Source organism: Perca flavescens, chromosome 1 (genome assembly GCF_004354835.1).
Source record: "Perca flavescens isolate YP-PL-M2 chromosome 1, PFLA_1.0, whole genome shotgun sequence".
Classification (NCBI taxonomy): Eukaryota; Metazoa; Chordata; class Actinopteri; order Perciformes; family Percidae; genus Perca; species Perca flavescens.
The window spans coordinates 35,571,103-35,594,564 of record NC_041331.1 but is presented as its reverse complement, the minus strand read 5'-3'; the positions used below and the strand labels follow the sequence as shown (position 1 = coordinate 35,594,564).

At 41.5% G+C, this 23,462-nt stretch overlaps 1 protein-coding gene across 2 annotated transcripts in view; it reads left to right on the top strand.

Moving 5' to 3' along the window:
• The first annotated feature begins 496 nt into the window (after positions 1-496).
• kctd15b (potassium channel tetramerization domain containing 15b) overlaps positions 497-23,462 on the top strand; it is a 29,661-nt gene continuing 6,695 nt past the window's right edge. Inside the window, exons 1-4 of one of the 2 annotated variants that reach the window (XM_028578767.1) lie at positions 497-812; positions 3,485-3,660; positions 10,277-10,421; positions 17,087-17,392. In XM_028578767.1, coding sequence (XP_028434568.1) covers positions 804-812; positions 3,485-3,660; positions 10,277-10,421; positions 17,087-17,392 — 636 coding nt within the window. In that variant the 5' untranslated portion in view covers positions 497-803. Of the gene's footprint in view, positions 813-911; positions 1,153-3,484; positions 3,661-10,276; positions 10,422-17,086; positions 17,393-23,462 lie in introns of those variants that run through there. The other variant, XM_028578761.1, reaches the window with a different exon arrangement.

The following is a 23,462-nucleotide window of genomic DNA, read 5'->3' as shown; positions in this document are numbered from 1 at the left end:
TTTGATTTTAATGGCCTGCAGGAAATTTGGCGTTACAACTCCAGACATTAAGGCAAGAGAGAGAGGGAGAGAAAGAGAGAGCGGGGACACGGGGGGAAAATCACCGCGTGAAAGATATTGGTTCAAGGATATCTCTTCATTTTCAACATATTTTTTCTACTGGGACTTTATCAACAAGTTATACTGCGCCTTTATTCCATGTTGCCTGAGTGAGGGACTATGGCAGCTCGTCTGGTTTTAAACTTTAGATTTCGGCTGAAAATGGAAATGTATGCCTACTAGCTGAAACTGCCTGGGGAACTATTACATCAGACGAAATGATGACAGTGATCAAAATCTGCTTTTTGCTGCTCTAAATCTATTGAGCGACAGTTGCCTGTTAGGTTTCCTACCCCCTCTAAATCACAAGTTCACACCGTTAAGGGGAACGGTCTACTTTAGCCGGGAAAAAATAGATAAGTTATTATATCTTTGCAGTCATATAATTTCGGGAAAAGGGGGGTATCACGTTTTCTTCTTTGAGAAAATTGCCTGGGCGAGAGAGTGGAGTTGAGCTAATTGTAGCCTAATCCCTGGCCCAAAGGCGCTTGGGCTGCCCGGAGCAAGAATTTTCTTTTTTAGCTCTGCTCTGTTATTTAGAGACGGATTATTGGCTTTCTTCTTCTCATAATAAACAACAGGGGCAGTTTCATTTAGGCAAAAAAAAAGCAGACAAGAAGCCGAAATACGAAGCAGGATTCCAAGAAGAGCGCAAATTTTTACGCGTATTCAAATAAGAGAAGGGGAAGGAGATCATCTCATCTATGTACAAGGTAAGGACGCTTCCTGTGCGCTTTGGTACAAAGAAGCTTGGTGAGGACAGGTCGAGCCAGCCTAGCAATAGAGCTTTTAAAGCCACAGAGTCTCTTTGCAAGCAGTCCATCCCTACCACAGCCTATAGTGTCTTTTAGAAGGCAGTTTTGTGTGGGAGACAGAGCAAAGATTTGGCTTCTCCGTATAGGTTCGTGCTGGAGCTGGACAGTGCTGAGGTTGTACCACAAACTCGGTGGGCATTCGGAGAAAATATTTGAAAATTTTGGGGGTTACGCGGACAGCAGCTTGGACTGAGCGCCGGCACGGATTTCCTCTGGATTCCCTACAATGTTTGAAACGGTAGGGTGACAAATTAAATATTACAGAATCCAATGTTTTTACGCACAGTGCAGGCTTAGCCTGTACAGTTTTCGAGGAGTATAGTCGCACTGGTGCTAAAGAGAAGCGTGGATACTAATGAGGTTTTGCTTTCCTCCCAGACTGGACAGTTAACACGTATGGGTTTTATCAAGCGGGTGATGAATTACACGTGTGACGGGATATGCTTTTAATTGTACAGCAGGAATAAGACGCCATGTTGGGCAATTGGTAGAATTAAAAGCAGAGCACAGGCTTATAGTGTTCGTGTGTAGTGGGATGTTGTATCGGATTGTTCTCTATTCAAATGTTTCCGTGTCGGTATTATGGTTATTTTAATCGGGGGCTATCAGGATTATTTGTATGTCATTTGAATGTCATAAGTGTGGAATTGGATACAACGCTTGAACGGGGTCAGTGGAAGGCAGCGGAGGCTGTAGCACCTCTGATGGGGAAAGTTGATGCCTTTACAGCTGCTGGGATTTTGTGGAGGAATTTATTATTTGAGAAACAGAATGTTGACATGACTGAAATTGGGATTGATTGGAAGAGGGATGACACGTTAATCCTCATTTAAATGGATTGTTTATTGGTTGTTAGAGAGACAGGCAGAGAGAGAGAGAGAGAGAGAGAGAGAGAGAGAGTTAGAGTTACCGGTGCTGGGACAGCCCGGTATTTAGGCCTATGTAGCCCGAACTTCTTAAGTCTTTCCAAGTTTTTTTTCCCCCTTTTCCTGGGATTTGAAATGTAATCCCGTCCTCCTGTAATCGTATTAAACGAACATGATACTGCTGTAACACCCTGAGAAAAAAAAGTTCCAGTCTCTTTTTGTGCCCACGGGACTTCTCTCCGAGCAGAAGGGCTGATCTGGCCTTTCAGAACGGCCTTCAGTGTACCAGCCATGACAGGAAAACAGCCCAAATGTGCAACAACTAACTGATCAATTCTGGAGGGCGAAATAATATGCTCTAAATCTGTTTAAACACGGCCATGTAGTTGTAGCCTATACAGCGCCACGTATTATTTAAAGTTTCGTTGCAAACTGCGTCAGGAAAGGTCTGCATTTCAACCAAAGCCTGGAGGCTCTACCGATGAGTAATGATAAAGCGGGCAAACTGTGACCTTTAGTCAGTGATCGTTAGGAAAACATCAAAAATAAGAAGGGATGCTGTTTTAGAGCAGCATAAAATATCTCTGGCACTCTCTCGTTATATTTACTCCTTCTATGTTTTACATTGTGACTTTCTAACAGACAAGTCACATGAATTAAAATATGGCCAATCTGAGGTTAGGTGGCTTATCTGTGGGCGAACAAAACCGCTCCTGCAGTAAATTGGAGATAAATGACTCCTCTGCTCTTCTAGAAGCAGTACGGATTTAAATGGCGGCGTATCGAAGTGAATTAAAAATATTTTCTCAAACATTTTAGCAACCAATCAAACTCAGCTGCTGACCTCGGAGTGCACCAGCCTGCTCTAAATCAGCTCTCCCAAATCTGCACCTCCGCAGTCTTATTGAGTCGCCCTGTAGATAGAGGGGTGGGGGGGTATATATTAGGCTATATCGTACAAATCATCTCAAACATTATCCGTTTGACACTGAGTCATCTTTGGAACGGGATCCTTCATGGTCTGGCCTGTTAATGTGGACAGCAGGGTGATGCTTTCGTTGCGTTTTTACGCATGTCCAGTAAAGGCTGAAGCCTATATGTAATTTCTCGTGTGCCATAGCTTATAACACAACACAAGTCACAAGTATTACATGACAAGCCATCACCTTATCTTTGTTTTGAATGTGTGTACGAAGAGGAAAAAAGTTGCCCCCCTGTCTCCCTCCCTCCCCGCAGTGTTCTCCTTGCTCTCATATTGGTGGTTGGTGTCTGGGCGCATCACGTCTAACACATAAGGCGACCTTTAATTAGAATATTGCAGCAGCAGTTTGTTTTATTCCCCTGGAGGCTGACACCTAGCATCCCCCCTCAATCTCTCTCTCCCTCCCTCTGTCATTCTATCTGTCCATCTCTCTCTCTCTCTCTCTCTCTCTCTCTCTCTCTCTCGCTCTCTGTCTCTCTCTCCGGTTCTCTAATAAGCATCCTCCTATCCTCGCCTCCGGTGCTGCATGAAAAGATGCAAACATACTTAATTAGAGCGGTGGCAATAATTTCCAGGCTAAATATGCGACCAGACAGACATGGAAGTGATCTCATACCATTCAGAAAGGATACTATCTGCTCCCCGGTGTAGGATCACTGTGTTGTTGTTTTTTTCATAGCTTTACCTCTCCTCCCATGGCTTTTCTGTACACTTGCTTTCAGGAGGGAAGAAGCATGTCACGGCTGTCTCTGACCCGGTCCCCGGTCTCTCCTCTGGCCACCCAGGGGATCCCTCTGCCGGCTCAGCTGACCAAGGCGAACGCCCCGGTGCACATCGATGTAGGGGGACACATGTACACAAGCAGCCTGGCGACCCTCACCAAGTACCCAGACTCAAGGTAAGACACGTCTCTGGCTTTCTCACATTGCTCCTCATTGCTGAGGTTAGTTTATTAATTCATACCATTTATCGTACTCTTTGAAACTCATTATTAAGGGAATGTTGGCATACTGAGGAGTGGATTTGCATCTTGTTGCTTTTGTTTTCAATGTGAGACCATCATGAATTTGTAATCTCTAATTCTACATTATAATGGAAATCTTTTCCTAATTAAATCTTCAAGTCGATTTAAATCAGTTTCTATTTAACAGCTTCATTTGGTATTTTAGTCATTACATCAATTATTAAATTATTTTGACTGTTGTTTGTCTTAATTAAGTGCAAATGAATGTATGCTGTTAACAAGTCATTTAGCTGACTGGCATTAGGTCTACAACAGCACTGAAACTTCTATACAATTGCCCTCAGAAGCTAGGTTAATATCTTTTCAAACCATGCGTGGACAACTTTCTTCCCTTCATTATTTCTAAACTCTCATGGCTTTAAAACGACGCATTTGATTGCTTTTGTTTGTTTTAGCTGTGATTATTTTAATTGTTCAATAAATACCTCAAGGGCTTTCATTTGTATCTCCTTGCACACGGTAGTTGTATTTGGATTATTCAGCTGCTGTCAACCTGGCAAGTACAGTTGCTTTCACATATTTAATTCTGATTTGAACGGTGGGGAATTTACACACCACACAAACATTTATGTGTGCACTCCTTCCCCTTTCATAGCCTTGTTTTTTTGGTCAGATCAGGGTGCTGTTAGGATTTCTTGGAGGACAAACAACAATGTAAATGTACTCACCATAGTTTGACCATGACTTTGACATAGATATGTTACAATTGCCTATTGATTTTCTTGACTACTACCATCAGATCTTCTTCATACTGTACTCTTTACAGTATTTTTGTTTAAACACAGGGGTTATTTGATGTGTTCTAACAATAGTTCTATGACTTTAATACAATATATACAATATACATATATAATACAATATATTCCTATTTTGTGAGACAACGCAATCAAAATAACCTAGGCTTATATTGCAGTGACAACTTTGGTGTCAACACCTTAGAGAGTGACTTTCAATTCACTGAGCATTTGTATGGATAGAAAAATAAAGAATCTCCTGCTTTCTCAGGCATCTGATTCTCTCTTAAAACATATTTTTGATGCATTTCCATGATGATTCAGATTGTGTAAGAGCTGATTGTAATCCAACCTCCCACTTTATTCACGCTTTTAGCTCCATCCACAAACAAGTTGACGCCACCGGAGGTAGCTCTGAAATGAAACATACAAAAGTAATGATGAAATATTCCTGTTCTCTACTGATTTCCCTTGTATGGATTTTCTCCCTTTAACACGATGGGATGTTTTAGGCACACTGCTTTTTTCCTCTAATGCAGTGTGTCATTCACAACATTATACAGTCTTCAATTCTGTCCCATGTGGGCCAAGGTAAACACTCACCAGGTTGTTAGAAAATCTGCCAAATTGGCCACAGGAAACAATCCCCATAATCCCTTGGGAATAAAGTCTTGATATTCACAGAGGCTGCAGACAGGAAATCCCTGACAACTCTCCTTTTATTCCTGACATGTAGCCTGAAAAATTAAAGCTCATCCCAGACAAGAATTTATAATTGTTTTTGTTATTAAGGCACTGTTTGGTTATATCGGAGTTATCCAGGGGCAACCAGACAAGATTTATTTTTTAATCAAATGTCCTAATGTTATTCTGATCTGGATTTTGAAACAAATCTGTCAATTGAGATTTTCATTTGCTTTAAAGCATGTTTCAGCACATTTCAGATTTTCAAAAAAAGCAGCACTATTTTTCTTTTACATGTTTTATTTGGTATTTATGTATTGATATTGTGTTTCTCTTTTTGTGTGTGCAGCTTTACACTTTACAAAGAAGTTATTCATAGGGGGAGACACACATTGCACCGAGCACAGAGTCATGTCAGAGCACCCAAACTGTGTTTTCACAGTAAGAGTTAAGACCGGATAGCATTGCTCTTTCCTCCTCTCTCTCTCTCTCTCTCTCTCTCTCTCTCTCTCTCTGACTCTCTCTCTTTCTTTCCCACATGCTCCTTTGCTCCCTCTCCCTCTCTATATCTCTGTCTCTTTTTGTGTCTTTCTCACTCTGGATCTCACACACACACACACACACACACACACGCATATACACTCTCTCTCTCTCTCTCTCTCTCTCTCTCTCTCTCTCAGCCTCCCTCCTCAGTGTACAGTTGGCCTCAGGGCTCCACTTTCCACTGGAGCCATTGGAAGGAGGGGCCCTTTTGTGTGAATTAGGATAATGGCTGACAGCAGAAAGCAAAACAATTACACTGGCACAGCCGCATACGCTGCATTCAGCCATTTCCGGTTGGGCAGGTCTGAAAATGGGACGACTAACAGATCAGGGTTGAAGAGTTTAAAGTTGATGATTACTTTTAATAGATTGGCCACTAAATAATGTAGCATGCCGAGAGAAAGTTAGTCTAGTAACTAATGTGTGGTTATTCATCTTCTTCTGCGGGCCATATTAAGGGACAGGGGTCATGAAACATTGATGCACTCTCTGTGTAGCTCTCAAAGAGGACAGTCTCAGCAGTCACTTGAACAGAAGCTGAGGAAATTAGGGGAAATGTTCCAGAGACAAGGAAACTATTTTGAAAGGACCACTGGACATTTTTCTCTTTAAAGACAAGTCTTCTGGGTCTACAGTTCATAGATCAGTTCTGGCTTCATGCTCTTTCAGTGCTCCTCTGTATCTAATAGTTGACTTTTTCTGCAAGCTGAAATCACCATGATTAACATAGTAAACAATCATTTACAGTTAGCATTTGCTATATTTCCTTTCATTTCTATTCCATTTCATAGTTAGGCCCCAAGTGTTTTGTGCTGTTTAAAAAGGCTACATGGCACTAACACATCGCCGTGATCTAAAGTAAAATGAGCTCTTTGATAAGAAGTGTGAAGAAGTGTTTTAATCACTTAACATGAAATAATAACGAGAGTTAATTGTTGCTCTTGCGCAGGAAAAAGTCAAGTTATGTAGCTCGAAAAAATAACAAACTGCAGATAAAAACTGTGATTGTTAGCAACACATATTGTGAGTATAAGAGTGGGGACGTTTGCCTAAAGCATTCATATAGTCAATTAATCAGTGACTGTGTAATTTAGTACCTTAAAAGAAATGCACATCATCGACTGATGTAGGCAAACATTGGGTGACAGAGCCCTACATGGTGACATTTATTCCCAGAGAACCATGTAAGAAGATTTTTGTTGCTGTTGCTGTTTTAGTACTGAAATGTAGAAATGTGTAAAGGTATAAGAAATTACACGGGAACCTGATTTGAACATAATATTCAGCTAAATTCAAAATGTATTCCTTGTTTTGAAACTTTTTGTCGCACACCCTTTGGGAGAGCTTTCTGAGAACTGTCAGTATATATAATGTCTTCAAGCAGGACTCAGCGAATCAGAGCCAGGCACAGTAGCGATCTGGTTATTTAATTTCACCCCCATACTTGCGCTGCGTCCCCCTCCCACCTCCTGCAGCTCTGAGCCGCCGGCCGGCGCTAGCTGCTGCAGTAAGGACCCTGCCAGATTTTGCCCACCTATACTGCCCCGCTGCCTGCCCTCACTTGGAACCGCTGGGGTGGGAGATCTGAGCCGTTCCTGTCCTTGATAACCTCCCACACCCACCACCTCCCTCCCTCTCTCTGACTATATGGACTTCTGTTGTAGCTTTTTTTTTTTTTTATTCTCCCACTCTCTCCATCTCTCTCTGTGTCTTCCTCTCATATACTGTTGGTTTCTCTTCCTCTTTTCCGTATTCCATCTTTACTTCTCTGTATTTTTTGTCCTCTGACTTCTTTGTCTACCTTTCCCTATCTTTGCCTTTCCCGCTCTTCTTTCTCCCTGTCAGCCCTGCTTGTCTTTTGGCCTGTCTGTTTGTGTAACTTCTCTCTTAATTTCTCTATGTATTCCCCAGCAGCCCCCCCCCCCCCCCCCACACACACACACACACACAAAAACACACACACTTTTCTCTCTCCCTACCTGTTAAACCCTCCCCAATTCAAGGATTTAATTGAAAGGGAAAAAATGACGAGACCAACAGAGAAAGAGAGAGAGAGGGAGAGAGAGAGAAGGGAGAGAAGGGAGTGGAAGAGAGGGAAAGAAAAAGAAAAACAGGCAGCATTTTAATTGCTTTTTAAAAAAAGTGGAGATGAAAAACAGAGTTAGCCTGGAGGGGTATGGTGAAATTCTAGCTGGAAGAATTGCAAGACCATATGAGAAAGGAACACCTCGGGCAAAACAGGGAGATGAGTATTGGTTTTTTATAAAGCATTTTGCATCGATTTCCAGAGAGAAAGCGAGTAAGGGAGAAGGATGGAGACGGAGGGAGAGAAAGAAAGAAAGAAAGAAAGAAAGAAAGAAAGAGAGGGTGAAAGAGAGAAAGCATGGCAGGAGGGTAGAGAAGGAGGGAGAACCGTCTTTGCTCTGCCTCTTTGCTTCTTCACACAGTCAAGTCAAAGAAAAAGAAACAGGGTGAATGTTGGCTTTGGTGAGCCGACACAAATCGGGGTCAGGAGATACCTGATACAACCATTACATACAAGCTCATACACCTTTTTTTTTTTTTACAGTACAGGCTTGTAATTGTAAATTCACTGAAATGAGTCTGTGAGTGAAGCCAGCCCTGCTGTTTGTTCATTGACATTCCCACTGCCGCTCCCTTCCAGTGTCTCGTAATAGAGTTTGACAAACGCCAGTGCTCAGGCAGTGCTGGGTGTATACGTGTGCATTGGTCGGCGCGCAAATATATATATATATATATATATATATATATATATATATATATATATATATATATATATATATATATATATATATATTTTTTTTTTTAATGATTTTCTTTGTCATACAACTTTGTCAGCTGACCTAGAAGCCGTTACTGCGATTAAAGAGCTGATTGCATCAAAATGATGATAATAGCAGCAACGCAGCGCCCTGCCAAGAGCTGTTTCTCAGAAAGACGATGGAAATTGGGCAGAGAAACCATTAAGGAGGTTATGTGCAACAGATTTCTTGTGTAAATCACTCGTACAACTTATTTGCACTGCAAAGGCATTCCAGGTTTTTCTGCTGAGGGAGATGTCAGCTTCGCTTCAGAATGACTTCGGAAACTAAATCACATTTTTGCACTTCAGAGTTACGCACGTTTAAGCTTTAGGAGTACAAAAGTTTTAAAAATACTTGAAAATACTTGTACAAACTGTCTTCTAGAGATGCTAAAAAAGCCTTTTAATTATTGAATATGGAAATGAACAAATAGATAGAGTAGATGTGCCCAGATGAGATTATTAGACCAGCGAGAGAGGGACCTGCAGGTAAGCTGCAGGAAAACCACACAACGACAAGGGGAAATGAATATATGTCCAACAATTTCTCGAGGCACAGTGCCAACATGGGGTGATGAAAGTTTAAAGATAACAGCAATTTCCACTCTTTGCCTTGATGAGCCCCTGTAGCCAACTTCAACTAAACCCTTAATCTTGCAATATAGTGGAAGGGGTTAACTGTGGGACACTATTAGGCAGCAACAAGTGTCTTATCATTACACCAAGTCTTGACAATATTTGGTGAAAGCTTAAACGCATACATATTATTCTGTTTTTTAATAATCGTGTTTTTTAATAGGAAAACATTGATGATGTTGATGTAATTTCGGCTAATGTTAATGTCATTATTTTTACTTTTATTTTCTCTTTTGGATGTTTTTCAGCCTTTTCCATGCCTTTAAATGTGAACCCCAAAACTCATGTTATTCAACCTAACCACTACAGACAACAGGAAAACCTAAGTGAAAATGCAATACATTCTCTGTGATGAAATATAATGTAGAATCTTGTTTCTTTTCCTGAAATCGATTCCTGACAACAAATGCACATTTTTAAAGGCCACTATGTTGACTTCATTTTCAGTGAGGTTATCAAATTTCACCAAAACATGTATCTGAGTTTAGATTAGAATTATGAATTGCTACAGGTTACAAAAGAATTTATAAATATACATTAAAATGGGCAATGCAAAAGTCATTAATTGATCCTTAAGCATTCATGTCAATATATCAACAGAATTATGTAGTGAGATTGCAGCTGTCCATATCCCCTCTTACAGTTATAAGAAAGTCAAACTGTAACAGTAAAATATATTTTCCTCCTCACATTAGTATGTGGACCTCCACCGTTTCTTTCCTCTGTTTCATTTCCATCTCTCTGAAATAATAGAGCTGTAATGCTATATTCATGCTATTAATTTCTGTAAGTACAAGCAGCAAGCGTGTGTGTTGTTGTAATCTCTCTGCAGAAGGGACACTTCAAACAAGTCTGGAATGGAGGAACTGTGCCTTAAGCCCCTTGTTTCAACCTGGGATGCTAATGCATTTCAAGCTTAGTGCTAATAAAATTGAAAAATAAATGGAGGGTAATTGTTTCATGCATTTGAAGGGAACTGGCTCATTCAATTATGTGTGTGTGTGTGTGTGTGTGTTTATGTGTGCGGCTGCCTGCGTGCGCGTGTTTGTGTGTGTATTTCAATTTTCAGAATCAGTCGTCTGTTCAATGGCACCGAGCCCATCGTGTTGGACAGCTTGAAGCAGCACTACTTCATAGATCGGGACGGCGAGATATTCCGCTACATTCTCAGTTTCCTCAGGACCAGCAAATTGCTCCTTCCAGATGACTTCAAGGTATATACCCGCACCACAAAACATACTGCATTGTTTTTTCCTTGTCTGCCCCATCAGTTTGAACAACGTAACATAAACAGCTACAAGTACGTAAAGCCATCTGCCCAAACACCCAGTCTTTTGGGGGAAAATGTCAAGATTGTTGTCAAGATACAATACACTCAAGTTTCAATATGTATTTATTGATGTTTGCCTGCCCTCTCAGGGATTGCATGTGTTCAAAATAGATCTGATACCACAACAGAGCCGACAGTTTTGTTTTCACAACACCTAGTGTACGTAGACTCACCTTCTTCCCATTCAACACATTAATTACCTGCATTCTAAGCATAAGCAGTCATTAGGGAAACTTTTGGTTGGGGGGAGTGGGTGTATGGAAGAGATTCAGTTGGAGTTTAGAGTGGTGGAGAGGTAAAAATGCTAACTTGCTAACTGGAGCATGGTCCAGTGATGTGTCTGCCAAAGCCCTGAGCTGTTGTTTTTCACTCAGAGTGGTTTCTGTAGAGGTGAGCCCAGGTGAAATAGCCTGTACGCCCCTCTGTTACCCCCACGCTCTGATGACCAACTCCCGCTCAGTCAAGGACTCGCTGGGAGAGCTGCGGCATGTTAGGGCAGTTTACATACAACTATACATACTGATACACTCTGCGCCCATGTATACATGCATCTGTGCACATACACTTTAATCTTTATGGGCCATTGAAACTGCTTTGGCCTGTATTCGACTACTGAGGCTGCACACACCTGGCTCCTGTTACAGCGTTGAAGAACTCTATTGCAAGTGAATGCATATGCAATTAGAGTTCTTCAACGTACATAATGTCCATCACCGTACAATATTAAATGATCCAAAGCACATTTCAACAAACAAGTTGATCATTATCTGTCTCTGTCCCAGGTTGATAGAGTAAAATGCAAATATTTTGAGGAATTGTTAAAGTTGATGAAGTTGTATGAAGATGATATGGAGAATGTGTTTCTTGTTTATTAGTCTCGCATTGCCAGCCCTTCCTCCACAGCCCTGCATAGGAGGGTCTGTCTAGTCCACACAGCTTTCCGGGATGGGAGAAAAACGTGCTCTGGTTTATTGGCATCTCTTTAAACCAATCACAATCGTCTTGGGCGGCGCTAAGTGCAGCATAGAGCAACGACACCTCTGCAAAATAGCCTCGGGAAGGAACTTGTTTGGGTGGAACGTGTACGTTTAAAATATGTTTTAGTAGCAACAGAAAACTCAGATTGGACAGATAGTCTAGCTAGCTATCTGGATTTACCTTGCAGAGATCTGAGGAGCAGTTAACCATAGTCCTCACAAATCCACCAGAGTTTAAAATGCCAACACAAAGAAAGCGGAAGGTTTCGGACATCCGGCCGAAAAGAGGGACATCTGGCTGACTTTCCGACGGCACCTGAACAATCTTGGAAGTGGAATGTCATCGAAATAGACTACTTATTCATAAGACATTAACATTTATTTGAAGTCTGGCAAATGTTTAATATTTGCTTTCCTTCTAGCACTGGTTTGCTCTTCAACACTTCATTAGAAAAAGTATCTGGCTGTGTCGTTAACGTTGTCTGTCTGCCGTTTACTTTTGGGCAGGTAGCGCTCAGTTTGGTTTATCAGTACTTTTATACTGAAAAAAAACAGCTGCCTTCTGCTGCTGAAGATGAGGTTGATGAGAGCTGAGAGAGTGAATCAAAACAGTAAGTTGCGGGATGCAAAACCAAAACAACGAGCTGAAAGATGCTAAACGATCGTCCTCTGATGTTCATCCCTATGGACAAACTCTTTCACTTTACAGTCAGGTAATCCATTGTCGATTTAAACAATATTGATAAGTATAGCTTTAAACCAAGCTGGTTGCATTACGAGTAAGTTAATCTCACCCCCAAAAGTATCCACAGAACTACATGTGGCTTTGTCAAAATTATTATATTTTCTGCCCACAGCTCCTTCCTGTTCAAGGTTTTTATTCAGTGATACGGTTTCCTAGGTGCATTTCCAGTCTTCACTTCTACTCCACCTTAACTTGCGTGACCTTTCCACCGGGCTGGTGCTTGTTCATCATTCTCTACAAGGGAACACAGGGAAGGCAAGGCCAAGCCATTCAGAGCCAGAGGCAAACTCTCCAGGCACCACGGATAGTCTGAACGAGAGCCAAACCTCAGACAACAGAACATGACATGAAAGCCCCGCATATTTTCAGCAAATGATGGCCTGACTCAGTACCGATTAGTTTTTCCCTTCCTCCCTGTGAAGTCTTGACAGTCCAATCAGGCACCACGGTTGAAGAGAATGCATTGGACTTCATTGTTTTCAACTCATTATGATCCCTTCGCATAAGCCTGTGTTGATCTGCATACCTTTCAATTTGCGTGAAGCCGGGGAGAAAAAAAAATGCAAATAGTGCGAGGCGGAATTGAGCATGTCCTTATCTGAACACAATCAGGCTTGCCGTCGCCCGAGGGCTGGGTCTGTTCTGCTGCTGGCAGCCACGGCGCTGTGTGTTTTGCTAAATCAATGTGAAAGTCTGAGCAGAATAGGAAAAGAAATTGTTCAGTTTACATCAGTGGAACAAAATATTCACTATTAATATCCTCCCTCTTCTCATTATTCAAAATACAATTAATCACAAGAGTGTAAGCAATGCTCAGTCATATTGAGGGCATGGTTAGAAACCGTTAAGAGTTAGTGGTTTCTGTGTCGGTTTATTCCGGCTTTTGTATTGCACTTTAAATCAATAATGCTTTGTTTCTTTAGGTAATAATTGCAACAACAACAAAAAAGGAAATAGCTAATGTTTTCATTATTTGTGGGTGCTGTATATTAGATGAGAATTAGATGGATTTTCTATCAGTGGCCTCTTTAATCAACAACCTGTGAACCTCTACTTGTGTGGCTTTAGTCATGTTTTTGTCCAAAACATACAGTGGGTCTTTATCAGTCCTCCGACTCCCTCGTAGTGACAGTTTCCATCATTTTCTTGCTCTTCTTCTCTTTCTCTGCCTCCCTCTCTGTCTCTCCCTCCCTCTGTCCGTCCCCGAGATGTTGCCTTGCCGGTGGGCGATCAGGTCGGATCATTATTTTGAAGCTCAAACGGGCTGTCTGGACACAGGATTGGGGGATGAATTGTCTCGTAGAGCTGGCAGCAGTAGCAGCAGCCAGGAACGAGCTCTTGGCCCTGTCTCCCTCTTATCCTCACCTCAGCGCTTAGGATTACTCTGTTGTCTTCTGCGCTGTTCAGGATGACTAAAGTGGCTCGCAGACAGACCCCTGTTAAAAACATATCCATCCATGGCTTCAGACCTGTGAAGGATGAGGAGCTACACTTTGATACAGAGAGCTGCCTGAAGGGGAGCGTCTCAGTATGAGTTTTGTCAGCTGCAGCAAGAAGGCCAGGAGAGAAAAAGACAGGGAGAAAGGGAGCGAAAAAGGGGAAAAAAGGAGCCCCTCCTCACTTCTTTCGCATTCTGAAATCTTAAATATTAGGCCGTCAGCTTAAGATGTGTTGCGTCAACGCTCGTCCAGATGGAGTTGTATATGGGTGTCGTTCACAAGCCTCAGATGAAGGCACAGTTTAGATGATGTGGTAAACCAGCGAGGAAGACTTTTCAAGGCTAAAGAGCCTGACAGAAGCAGCAGGGTTAATGAATTTGCTGCCATGCTATGTTTCTATACCCAGCAGTGGAGGGTTAGATCAGGGCTCCCTGGCAGCCCCGGCACCCGAAACCCACAGCCACCAATGATGCAGACTATATGAAGCATATACTGTATGCTGTTTCCGCACTACAAACATACTGTACAGTGTCTCGTTTTTCTAGGGCATTTAGACTTTGCACCATCATATGCAACCTCTATCTGTATCTATTAAATGTGTAACCAGATTCACAATGGGTTGTTTGCTGTGGTTTGACAGTGTTCATGCACTAAAAACCAACTTTAGCCAGGAGCTAAGGAACATGAACATCATGTACGATAGCAACGTAAAAGTTCACAAACTAAGAATGAATTAAGCTGTCATTCTTTGTCGCTGTGAAACAGTCGTCAGAACACAGATTTATTAGATTTATTAATTACTAATTGTTTAGCAGAAAGATTTGCAGCATTTAGGTGTAACCTAATTAAATCTTGTTCTAATAGGAGCTTAACATCGGGCCGCAAGCCTCATTAACATAAAACTCCCTCCATGTGAGGAATACATTAAAATGCTCTTTGGCTGATGATTGTCCTCATGTTCAGTTGCACATATCTTTTCCTCACCTCCGTCTGCCTCCAATAGCGAACCTCCGCCTCCCTCTATTTTCTATGGTAGCGGTGAATGATAGTGCCATCTGGTATTGTGGGAAATTAGAGGCAAGAGCACAGGGGCAAATGGCCCCCAGCAAGCCCTGCCCAGGAGGGAGAGGCAGACAATCTGCTGCAGACTGTCTGCACACAGGAATGCACCATCCCACTTCACTGGAGCCCTACTGACGGCCTTTCTGCAGTCGGCTCACTGAAACATGCTAAAGGCTAGCACAGCTCAGCCAAGAGCTACTGCGGAGGAGAGCTGCAGCATGGCTATGCTTTGTTTATTGAGAGTGTTGTCCTGCTGGTCGAAGGCAATCCCTGATCTTAGATTATTGTTCTTCTATCCAGAAGATGCATTGCATGGTAAAAGTGAGATATTAAAACCTGCTCTGTTTTGGACAAACAAACAAACAAAAGTACTTCTACATTTTGGTTATTTGTTTGATTCTTATCCAGATCAATGTGCTATAAGTGCAGGACTGTTATGCTGCTTACATTACAAGAAGCCTCAGTAATGAGTTTATGGGTCAGAAACATGGTGCCTTGACCCTTTGCACTCCTTAGTAGTGGTTTCTTAAGACAGCCTCCCTGAGAAAGGACACCGGTGGTATCTGACATACACATATAAGGAATAAAAGTAATAAATAAAATGTTTCCTTAAAATATTCAGATATATTTTGCGACATTTTGGACATAATTATCACAACGCAATTAGCTATTTGTTCCTCCATGCATGCCTGTACCGCACAGTTAGTGTTTCACTACTGTAGATGGGTCAAAGTGCAGATGCAGCCAGAACAGCACTCCTGGAGTAAATAGTGGTTAAGTGACTTGCTCAAGGACATTCTGTCATTGGTTGCTGTGCAGAAGCCATCAGGATACCCTGTAAATATATCTTCCACTACCACCCTAATGTTCCACAGTACTGTATGTGTAGGGTTTGTCCTGATTACCTTGGTGTTGAACTGTAATGTAGTACAAATCACAGTGTGTTAGTCACATATATAGCCAAGAGGATTGCACAGTACATCAGTGATTCCTAACCAGGGGTATGTGGGTACTTTTGCAGTTGCCATGGGGCACCGTGGAAAGATCGTAAAGTAGCTCAACAAATAAATAAAAAAATAATAGAAATTATGATTTGATTGGAAGAATATATCCACATAGCCTATTGAAGTCAGTAAGAGTGTGTAAAAAGTTATCAAGCGAGCACAGAACTTTAACTAAAAGTCATAAATAAATGGTAGAAATAACTAGTTAAACTAATGACTAAATTGTTCAGTTTTAAGATAAAAGTAATGGAGAAACGGTTCAAATAGCTAAAAGTTGAAATAGTTAGCTAAAAGTAATGGCTTAAATTAACCTTAATGGATACATGGTTTAAACATTCAGCCTCACTCCAAGTAGTAGTAGCCTAGAAGGCTAGTGGTTGTAGGATTGCTAGTCTATATCCTTGACGTTCCACTTCCGGGATTGCTCCGTTGCAGCCGGAAAATCCGCTGGATTTCACTCATTTAGGCCGGATATCCATTACCTTGGACTTCCTTTGTGTTGGCATTTTAAACTCCGGTCAATTTATGAGGACTATGGTTAACCTTTTCTCAGATCTCTGCAGGGTAAATCCAGACAGCTAGCTAGACTATCTGTCCAATCTGAGTTTTCTGTTGCACGAATAAAACAACTTTTAAACACCTTGAACATGTTCCACCAAAACAAGTTCCTTCCGAGCCTATTATGCAGCGGCTCCGCGGCTTTTCTCCGGTGCTTAGCACCGCCCAAGACGATTGTGATTGGTTTAAAGAAATGCCAATAAACCAGAGCATGTTTGCCTCCCATCCCCGAATGCTATGTGGAATAGCCAGACTCTCCTTCAGCGAGCTTTGGAAGAGGGTCTAGCAAAGCAAGACTTGGGATTGCTGACCAAACCAATCCTAATATTGACAGTTCAGTTTTATGAAAAAATTAACAATATGTGATGATATGAATATAATTTAATGAATATGATCTTCTTTTATATAATGAATAGTGTAATACATATGGAACATGCATTGTAAATTGATTGATGGGTACGCAAGTTCATCTGACAGGGCTGTGAGTAGGGTTGCCACCTGTCCCGTATAATAAGGGAACGTCCCGCATTGAAAAACTAAATGCTCTGTCCCTAAAAATTCACCATAATTCAGGAAATTAAGTGTCTGACATTCAAAATCTCATGAAGGCCCCCCGCTTGATTTGTGCATAGGACCGTTGGCAAGGTGTCCCCTATTTTCCACACTGAAGGTGTCAACCATAGCTGTGAGGGGATCTCAGACCAAAAGGTTGGGAACCACTGCAGTACACATGTGCTAACTGACTGCATTCATCTCCTGTGTAGGACTTCCACCTGCTGTACGAGGAGGCACGCTATTACCAGCTGACGCCCATGATCAAGGAGCTGGAGCGCTGGAAGCAGGAGCGCGAGCAACGGCGGATGGCGCAGCCCTGCGACTGCCTGGTGGTTCGCGTCACACCCGACCTGGGCGAGAGGATTGCGTTGAGTGGGGAGAAGGTCCTTATCGAGGAGATCTTCCCTGAGACCGGAGACGTTATGTGCAACTCAGTCAACGCTGGCTGGAACCAAGACCCAACACACGTCATCCGCTTTCCCCTCAATGGCTACTGCAGGCTCAACTCCGTCCAGGTAACACACTGGACACCCCCATTTGGCAACAGTAAACATGTTTGTCATATTATTGATTGAAGCAACCCAGCACAGTGTTTTCACAGTGTTCTACAGGAGCTCTATTGTAATGTCCTGTTGTCACTATACATGCACTGCCAGATATGAAGTTCATTTTAGGAATTACATCGGAATAGATTAGGAATATTAGGAATAGATTACTGTGATTGAAATCCGAATAATACACTAAATAATAAACTAAATTAAGCTATTGGTCTGAAATAAAATGTGCAAACTGTAAGTGACAGTAAGCAGAAAACGCTTTTTATAATGTAGCCAGTTTTTCGATTTCTTTTTTAAAGGCTGAAAGTATAATACAACACACATTATGTAGAACCAGCAAGTAAGTCTCAGTGCAGCCTGATGTAACTTTATGTACAGCTTTGATAAAGTCTCATGATATCAGGTTCAAACTTTACTAACAAATGAACTATCTTGAGCTGTAGGAAGCACGACTTGCTACAAAGTTAATTCCAGTGCCTCTACATCCTCTCTGTAGATTGAAGGTAGACAGGGCTACTTGTGCACAACTCACACAGAGCGGTCCTGAGTTGAGATTAAATTAAATTCAGAACAAGTCAGGTTCATACTTGCAGAGTCAATATGAGAAACAATGAAAGACAGATTACAACTACCTATGTGCCTTACTAACTATGGAGCTTTTCTTAGCAGGCCTTTGGTGAATACACACCATGTGTGTCTAGGGTATACGTATACAGTAACTTTAGGGCACATTCCTAACAGATTCATAAGGTGTTTAAATGGATGTCAAAACATATTATGTAATGTATGCATTTGTGATTTGACTACTATGTTGTATAATACAACATTGCAGACACACTTAATGGCATATATAAGACTTCAAGTAAAGTATTTCCTAATATAAACTGTATTTTTACTTTAAGGTCCTTAGCTAGCTTTTATTTTTCCAAGGATAAAATCTTTTCTGCATAAGGAAGTGAAGATAATTATTATAAATGCACAGGTCTCTTGTGTACATTTTGTCTATACTCCGTAGTTCTGCATCTGTTTAAGTTTGATTTGGCACTGTAAGTGTTTTATGGCATCAGTCTTGTCTTTGAGGTTAGCCATAACTAATAAAATAAATGAGTTATGGCTTGACGAGTCAGTCAACATGATTTGTGGCCTTATACACTCCGCATGTTGTCACAGTGGAGATTTTTTTACCTTAATTTATCCAGCAAAGTATTTTTCTGCACAAGCAAACCATTTTCACCACCACTCCTTCAACACTTTCATTCACACTTAAACATCTGGCTGGCATTTGTACTGTACACCCAGAGCTTTGACGGCCACTGTACAGCTCCGCTGGTGTTACTGAGCCTTAGCTGCCTAGCACAGCGTCTGCTGAGGGTGAGACTGTCGCTTCGTCATTATATCACTCCAGATATTATATGTTAATTTGCAGATTTTATTTTACAAACATACGGTGTGCACACTGGTTTTCATTGTCTATAAGCTAGAATTTCACCTCAAAACTTTGCTTTAAGACAATTTGCATTTTTTGTGGCTCTTTGCACTGCGTTTTGCCACAGTAGAGATAATAGCTTGTTGTCACTAACTGAGATAATAGCTACTTTGATGGAGCTACATTCAGTTTGTGGAACGATTACCAGAGGTAATGGCGGGTGTGTGTAGTTTTTTATTCTGTCTAAAGATGGACTCACACAGCTTCCAAGTGGCTCTTGTGGCTGTGCTTGAGCCTAGCCTGTCCTCTGTAATGTGGGACTGCTCATTGTTTTACAGTATGTTATACCATTTTCAAACAGGTAGTCTGACTGAGATCTCTTTGTCTAAAAGCTGAGTTGACAGCAGTGTGGTATAGCAGTAAAACCTTAACAACAACTTCAGAAAACTAGTTTTACAGTTGTGTTACCCAGAGAGGTCTGTAAGAGGGAGAACGGGGGAAACTTAACAGCCTCACACCACCGGCTCGATATAACACACTTCAGTGCCCACAGCCATGAACAGGCCAACACATAGAGGAGCCTTCCACCCTCCAGCACCCATAGGCAGCCTCTCCCAGGCAGGCTAGTGTGCTCTGACACCTCCACCTCCCTCCTGCTAGTGTGCGAGACCACCTCCAGGGAGGAGAGCCGAGCAAGCGGGACAAAGCCCGTGTGGACTGCGGCCATGTTTTCCTGCGAAAAAATGAAGAAGAGGAATGGAAAGGGGGGGAAATGATATGCATAATTTACACTTTACTCCTTTTTAAGACACAGCTCCTTTTTAAAAAAAAAAAAAATGACTCCAATATAACACCGCTCAAGGCAATTGAAATATACGTATTGCATTTTTTAATACCATACTTACAATTTCTCAAACAGCCTAAACCGGTTTATACTTCTTTTATAGATTTTTAAATGACTTGCAATATAATTAATTGGCCGCATCAACTAACACAACATTTTCCCACTCTGTTTACCAGTGAGAGTGGTTTATGGGATGTGAGCGCGTCTGATTAACATGGTCTTGAAGGAGTTTTTATTGTTTAGGTTTTTATTGGGCTGCTCCTCTGAAGGCAAGGCGAACTGAAATCCTCTTTTCAGACAAACTGCAAACTGAGGAGCTGTGCTCCCCTTTGTCTCACAGTATGGCCTCGCTCAGTTAAAGCGGTGTTAGTTGTGGCGTCAGAGTCTTGGGTCTCTCGCTGCCTGGCCCCTTCAGGAAACACAGATACATGCATTTCTGTTTAAAAAAAAAAATCGCAAACACACACAAATACGCAAGCACAGTAGAGGGGGGCCCCGGCTCATTGAGTCGATGTAGATGAGGACGCAAGGAGCAGATGGAGGTGTTTTTCGGTGTAAGAGGAGATTTTTTTAAACGTCAACTCATTCTGTCCTCTTTCATTGTTGCGTGAAGGTATGAGAAGGTTAGGAAAATAATCGTCTTACCCGCCAGACAATGAACCTCTGATCTGATTTCAAACCTGGACCCCAACCCAGGGGAACACACACACACACAACCACACCCTGCCCACAGAGGAAGACCAAAGAGAGAAGGGGGGGGGGGGGGAGGACTGAGTATTACAAATGGACTGGTTTTTGAAGAGGTCTTGACAGGAAAGAGATGGATACGTGACAACTTCTAAATGTACTCTGTTTTCAATTTATTATACGTCACTGGCATAGAAAATTCATTTTAGTCTCAAATGATTTTATTGAAGTTAAGGTACTGTTGTCTTGCCCAGGGCTGGAAACTGCTAGACCTTGTGATACTTTGGTCACAATGAGATAACATGACGTTTCTCAATACTTTACTGTACACTAAGCAGAGCAACTTTTCAGTTTTTGTAGTTTATGATTCCTTTTTTATTCACTTAAAAATAAAGTAACACCCCTAAATGTGGTTATACTTCGGAGTGACACATCTCATTGAATTACTCAGTAGTATTCAAAGCATTTCAAGGACTCTCAACTTTCAAGAGTATCAATTTGTGATACATTATTATACCATCTTCTATTTACCGCTAGTTTGTATAAGTCTACAGAAAGAATATATTGGAAGGAAATTCATCTTCTATTTACATTTAGTTTGTATACAGCTACAGAAAGAATATATTGGAAGGAAAGTCATCTTCTATTTACAGTTAGTTTGTATACATCTACATATTGGAAGGAAAGAATTCAATGTATACTGTAAATGTAGCCCCTTCTTAAGTCCTTTGTGTTGTGTATTCAAATGTGAGTGATATTAAACAACTCCGCCTTGGCGAGTGATTCACCATGAAGTCATGACTGGAATTTAGGGAATAATGCATACCACCTGCGCTGTGATGTAGATCCAGCGGAGAGAAACAGAGAGCAGCAAAGGCACTTAACGGAGGGAAAACATTTAGCCAAAGAGCCACAGAGGTGTATACACACGCGTCCCAGAGCTGGAGTCTGGGCCTGCTGCTCCATACATCACCATGATGAAGCACTCAGATCAGACCAGAGCCAATCCGTCCTTCATCAATGTGACAGCGGAGCCCGTCGCGGAGAAGGGGCCCCTGTCCCCCTGCTGCCCAGGCGGGGAACGCAACGCGTCGCAACACTCTCTTACATGTCACACTGCCACTCCATCAATCCAGCTGCTGGGTGGAAAGAGAAAGCACAGCTCATCAGAGCAGACAAGGCCACACAACCACCTCAGCTGTGCTCCTCAGTGGCCCCAGTGGCAGAACAAGACATTAACATTGCTGTGGTTAGGGCTCTCTGTACTGCCTCTGTGGCTCAGCATCGAGAAGGCACTCAGGCCCAACAGGCAGCGGATTAACCTGCAGTATGGTGAGGGTAAAGGACAATGTTGCCCGATGATTGATTCAGCAATTGGACTCGGCGTGGTTAGTTATTGGAAAGTCGAGCTTTCTAAGAGCTATGTGACACCTCTAGGAAAATGAACAGGAAGAGAATTAACCAGATGATTCCCAAGTTCTTACACAGTTTAATGAGAAGAAATAAACTTCATATGATATAGAATATACACTGAAACATTACCTCTAATCCACATCATTATAAATAGACTGAAAGAGTGTCATAAAACATCCTTCATCAGTGTTATAGTCGTATCGTTTTGTAGTTAAAAAGCAGCTGAAGACTCACTTGTTTAAACTCACTTTTGTCTCATGTTTGTAACTTTGGGTTTTTACGTTTTGTTTTATCTTTTATTTCCATTGATATTTTATTTCTGTGTTGCTTGCACTTTACAGTTTGGGTCTTACTGTATTTTAACCATTTTATCATGTGAAGCAATTTGTGACTTTGTCTGTAAAAGGTGCTATATCAACTACACTTATTATTATTATTATTATTATTATTATTATTATTATAGTTATGTCACATAAAATAAAACCATCAGTGGTGGAAGAAGTATTCAGATCCTTTGGTTAAGTAAAAGCTAAGAAGTATTTTATTCTAACTTTTACTTAAGTAAAAGTACAAATGTATTATCAACCAATTACTTTAAGTACTCAGAATTCAGAATGTCCCCTCCCCTGAGTGTTTTTAATGTTATGTTATTGGATCATTATTAGTGATGGATTACGTTGTGAGCAGCATTTTAAGGTTGCAGTTGTTGGAGGTGGAACTAATAATGCATTCATACGCTTTATTTAATTTATAACACTGAATCATATTTTAAAAGCTGGCAATTTATTTTGTGTGTAAAATATGAATCTGCAAAGCACAGCAGTAACTATTGCTGTCAAATAAAGGCAGTGGAGTACAAAGTACAATCATTCCCTCTGAAATGTAGTGGAGTAGAAGTATAAAGCAGCATAGAAAGGATTATGTCCAAGTTAAGAACAAGTACCTCAACATTGTGAATACAGTATATGAGTTTATGTACTTTGTTGTGTTCCACCACATGTAACTGTAGTTTTAGTACCTCAAAGCCTGAAACCACAGACCACAGATGAATAAGAAAGAGTAACTGAATGAGTCACATCCTTCATCCTCACATGCTCAAGTCTGTTCTGCTTAGTGTGAACTGTACTGTACTGACCTCACCCTAAATACCTCTGTTCCCTGTCTAGCTCCGTGTGTAGGCTGTTTACAATGCCAGGGTTAGGGGTTGCGTTGCCCCAAGGGTCACCCCAACTAACTTACTGTGTGGATTCTTACTACTTACAGACATTTTAAATCAAAGTGTCCATTTGTAATCACGAGCTCAGTCTTGTCAGCTCCACAAACACAGCTACTTAATAAATGTTCCGCAAATGCTAATGGAATATATTACACTGTCAAAGTGTTTTTGTCGCTTGTGATTTTCTAAAAAAAGCTGGCAGATGGCTCGGAGAATTAGAAAGAGTCGGAGCTTCTCGGCTGTTTTGTGCCAGATGCTTGCAATGAGTGGAGGATGCGATGCAGAGACTGCGGTTAGCGCTCCTTGTCACATATTAAAGACTGTGCATAGTTAAACAAAAGCGACCCCCAGAGTGCAGCGCCCATCACATGCTACATTGTCTGTGTGTGTCATACGTGTCAATCAACTCCGAGCCCTGTGCCATGAGAAGCAAGTGTCTTCC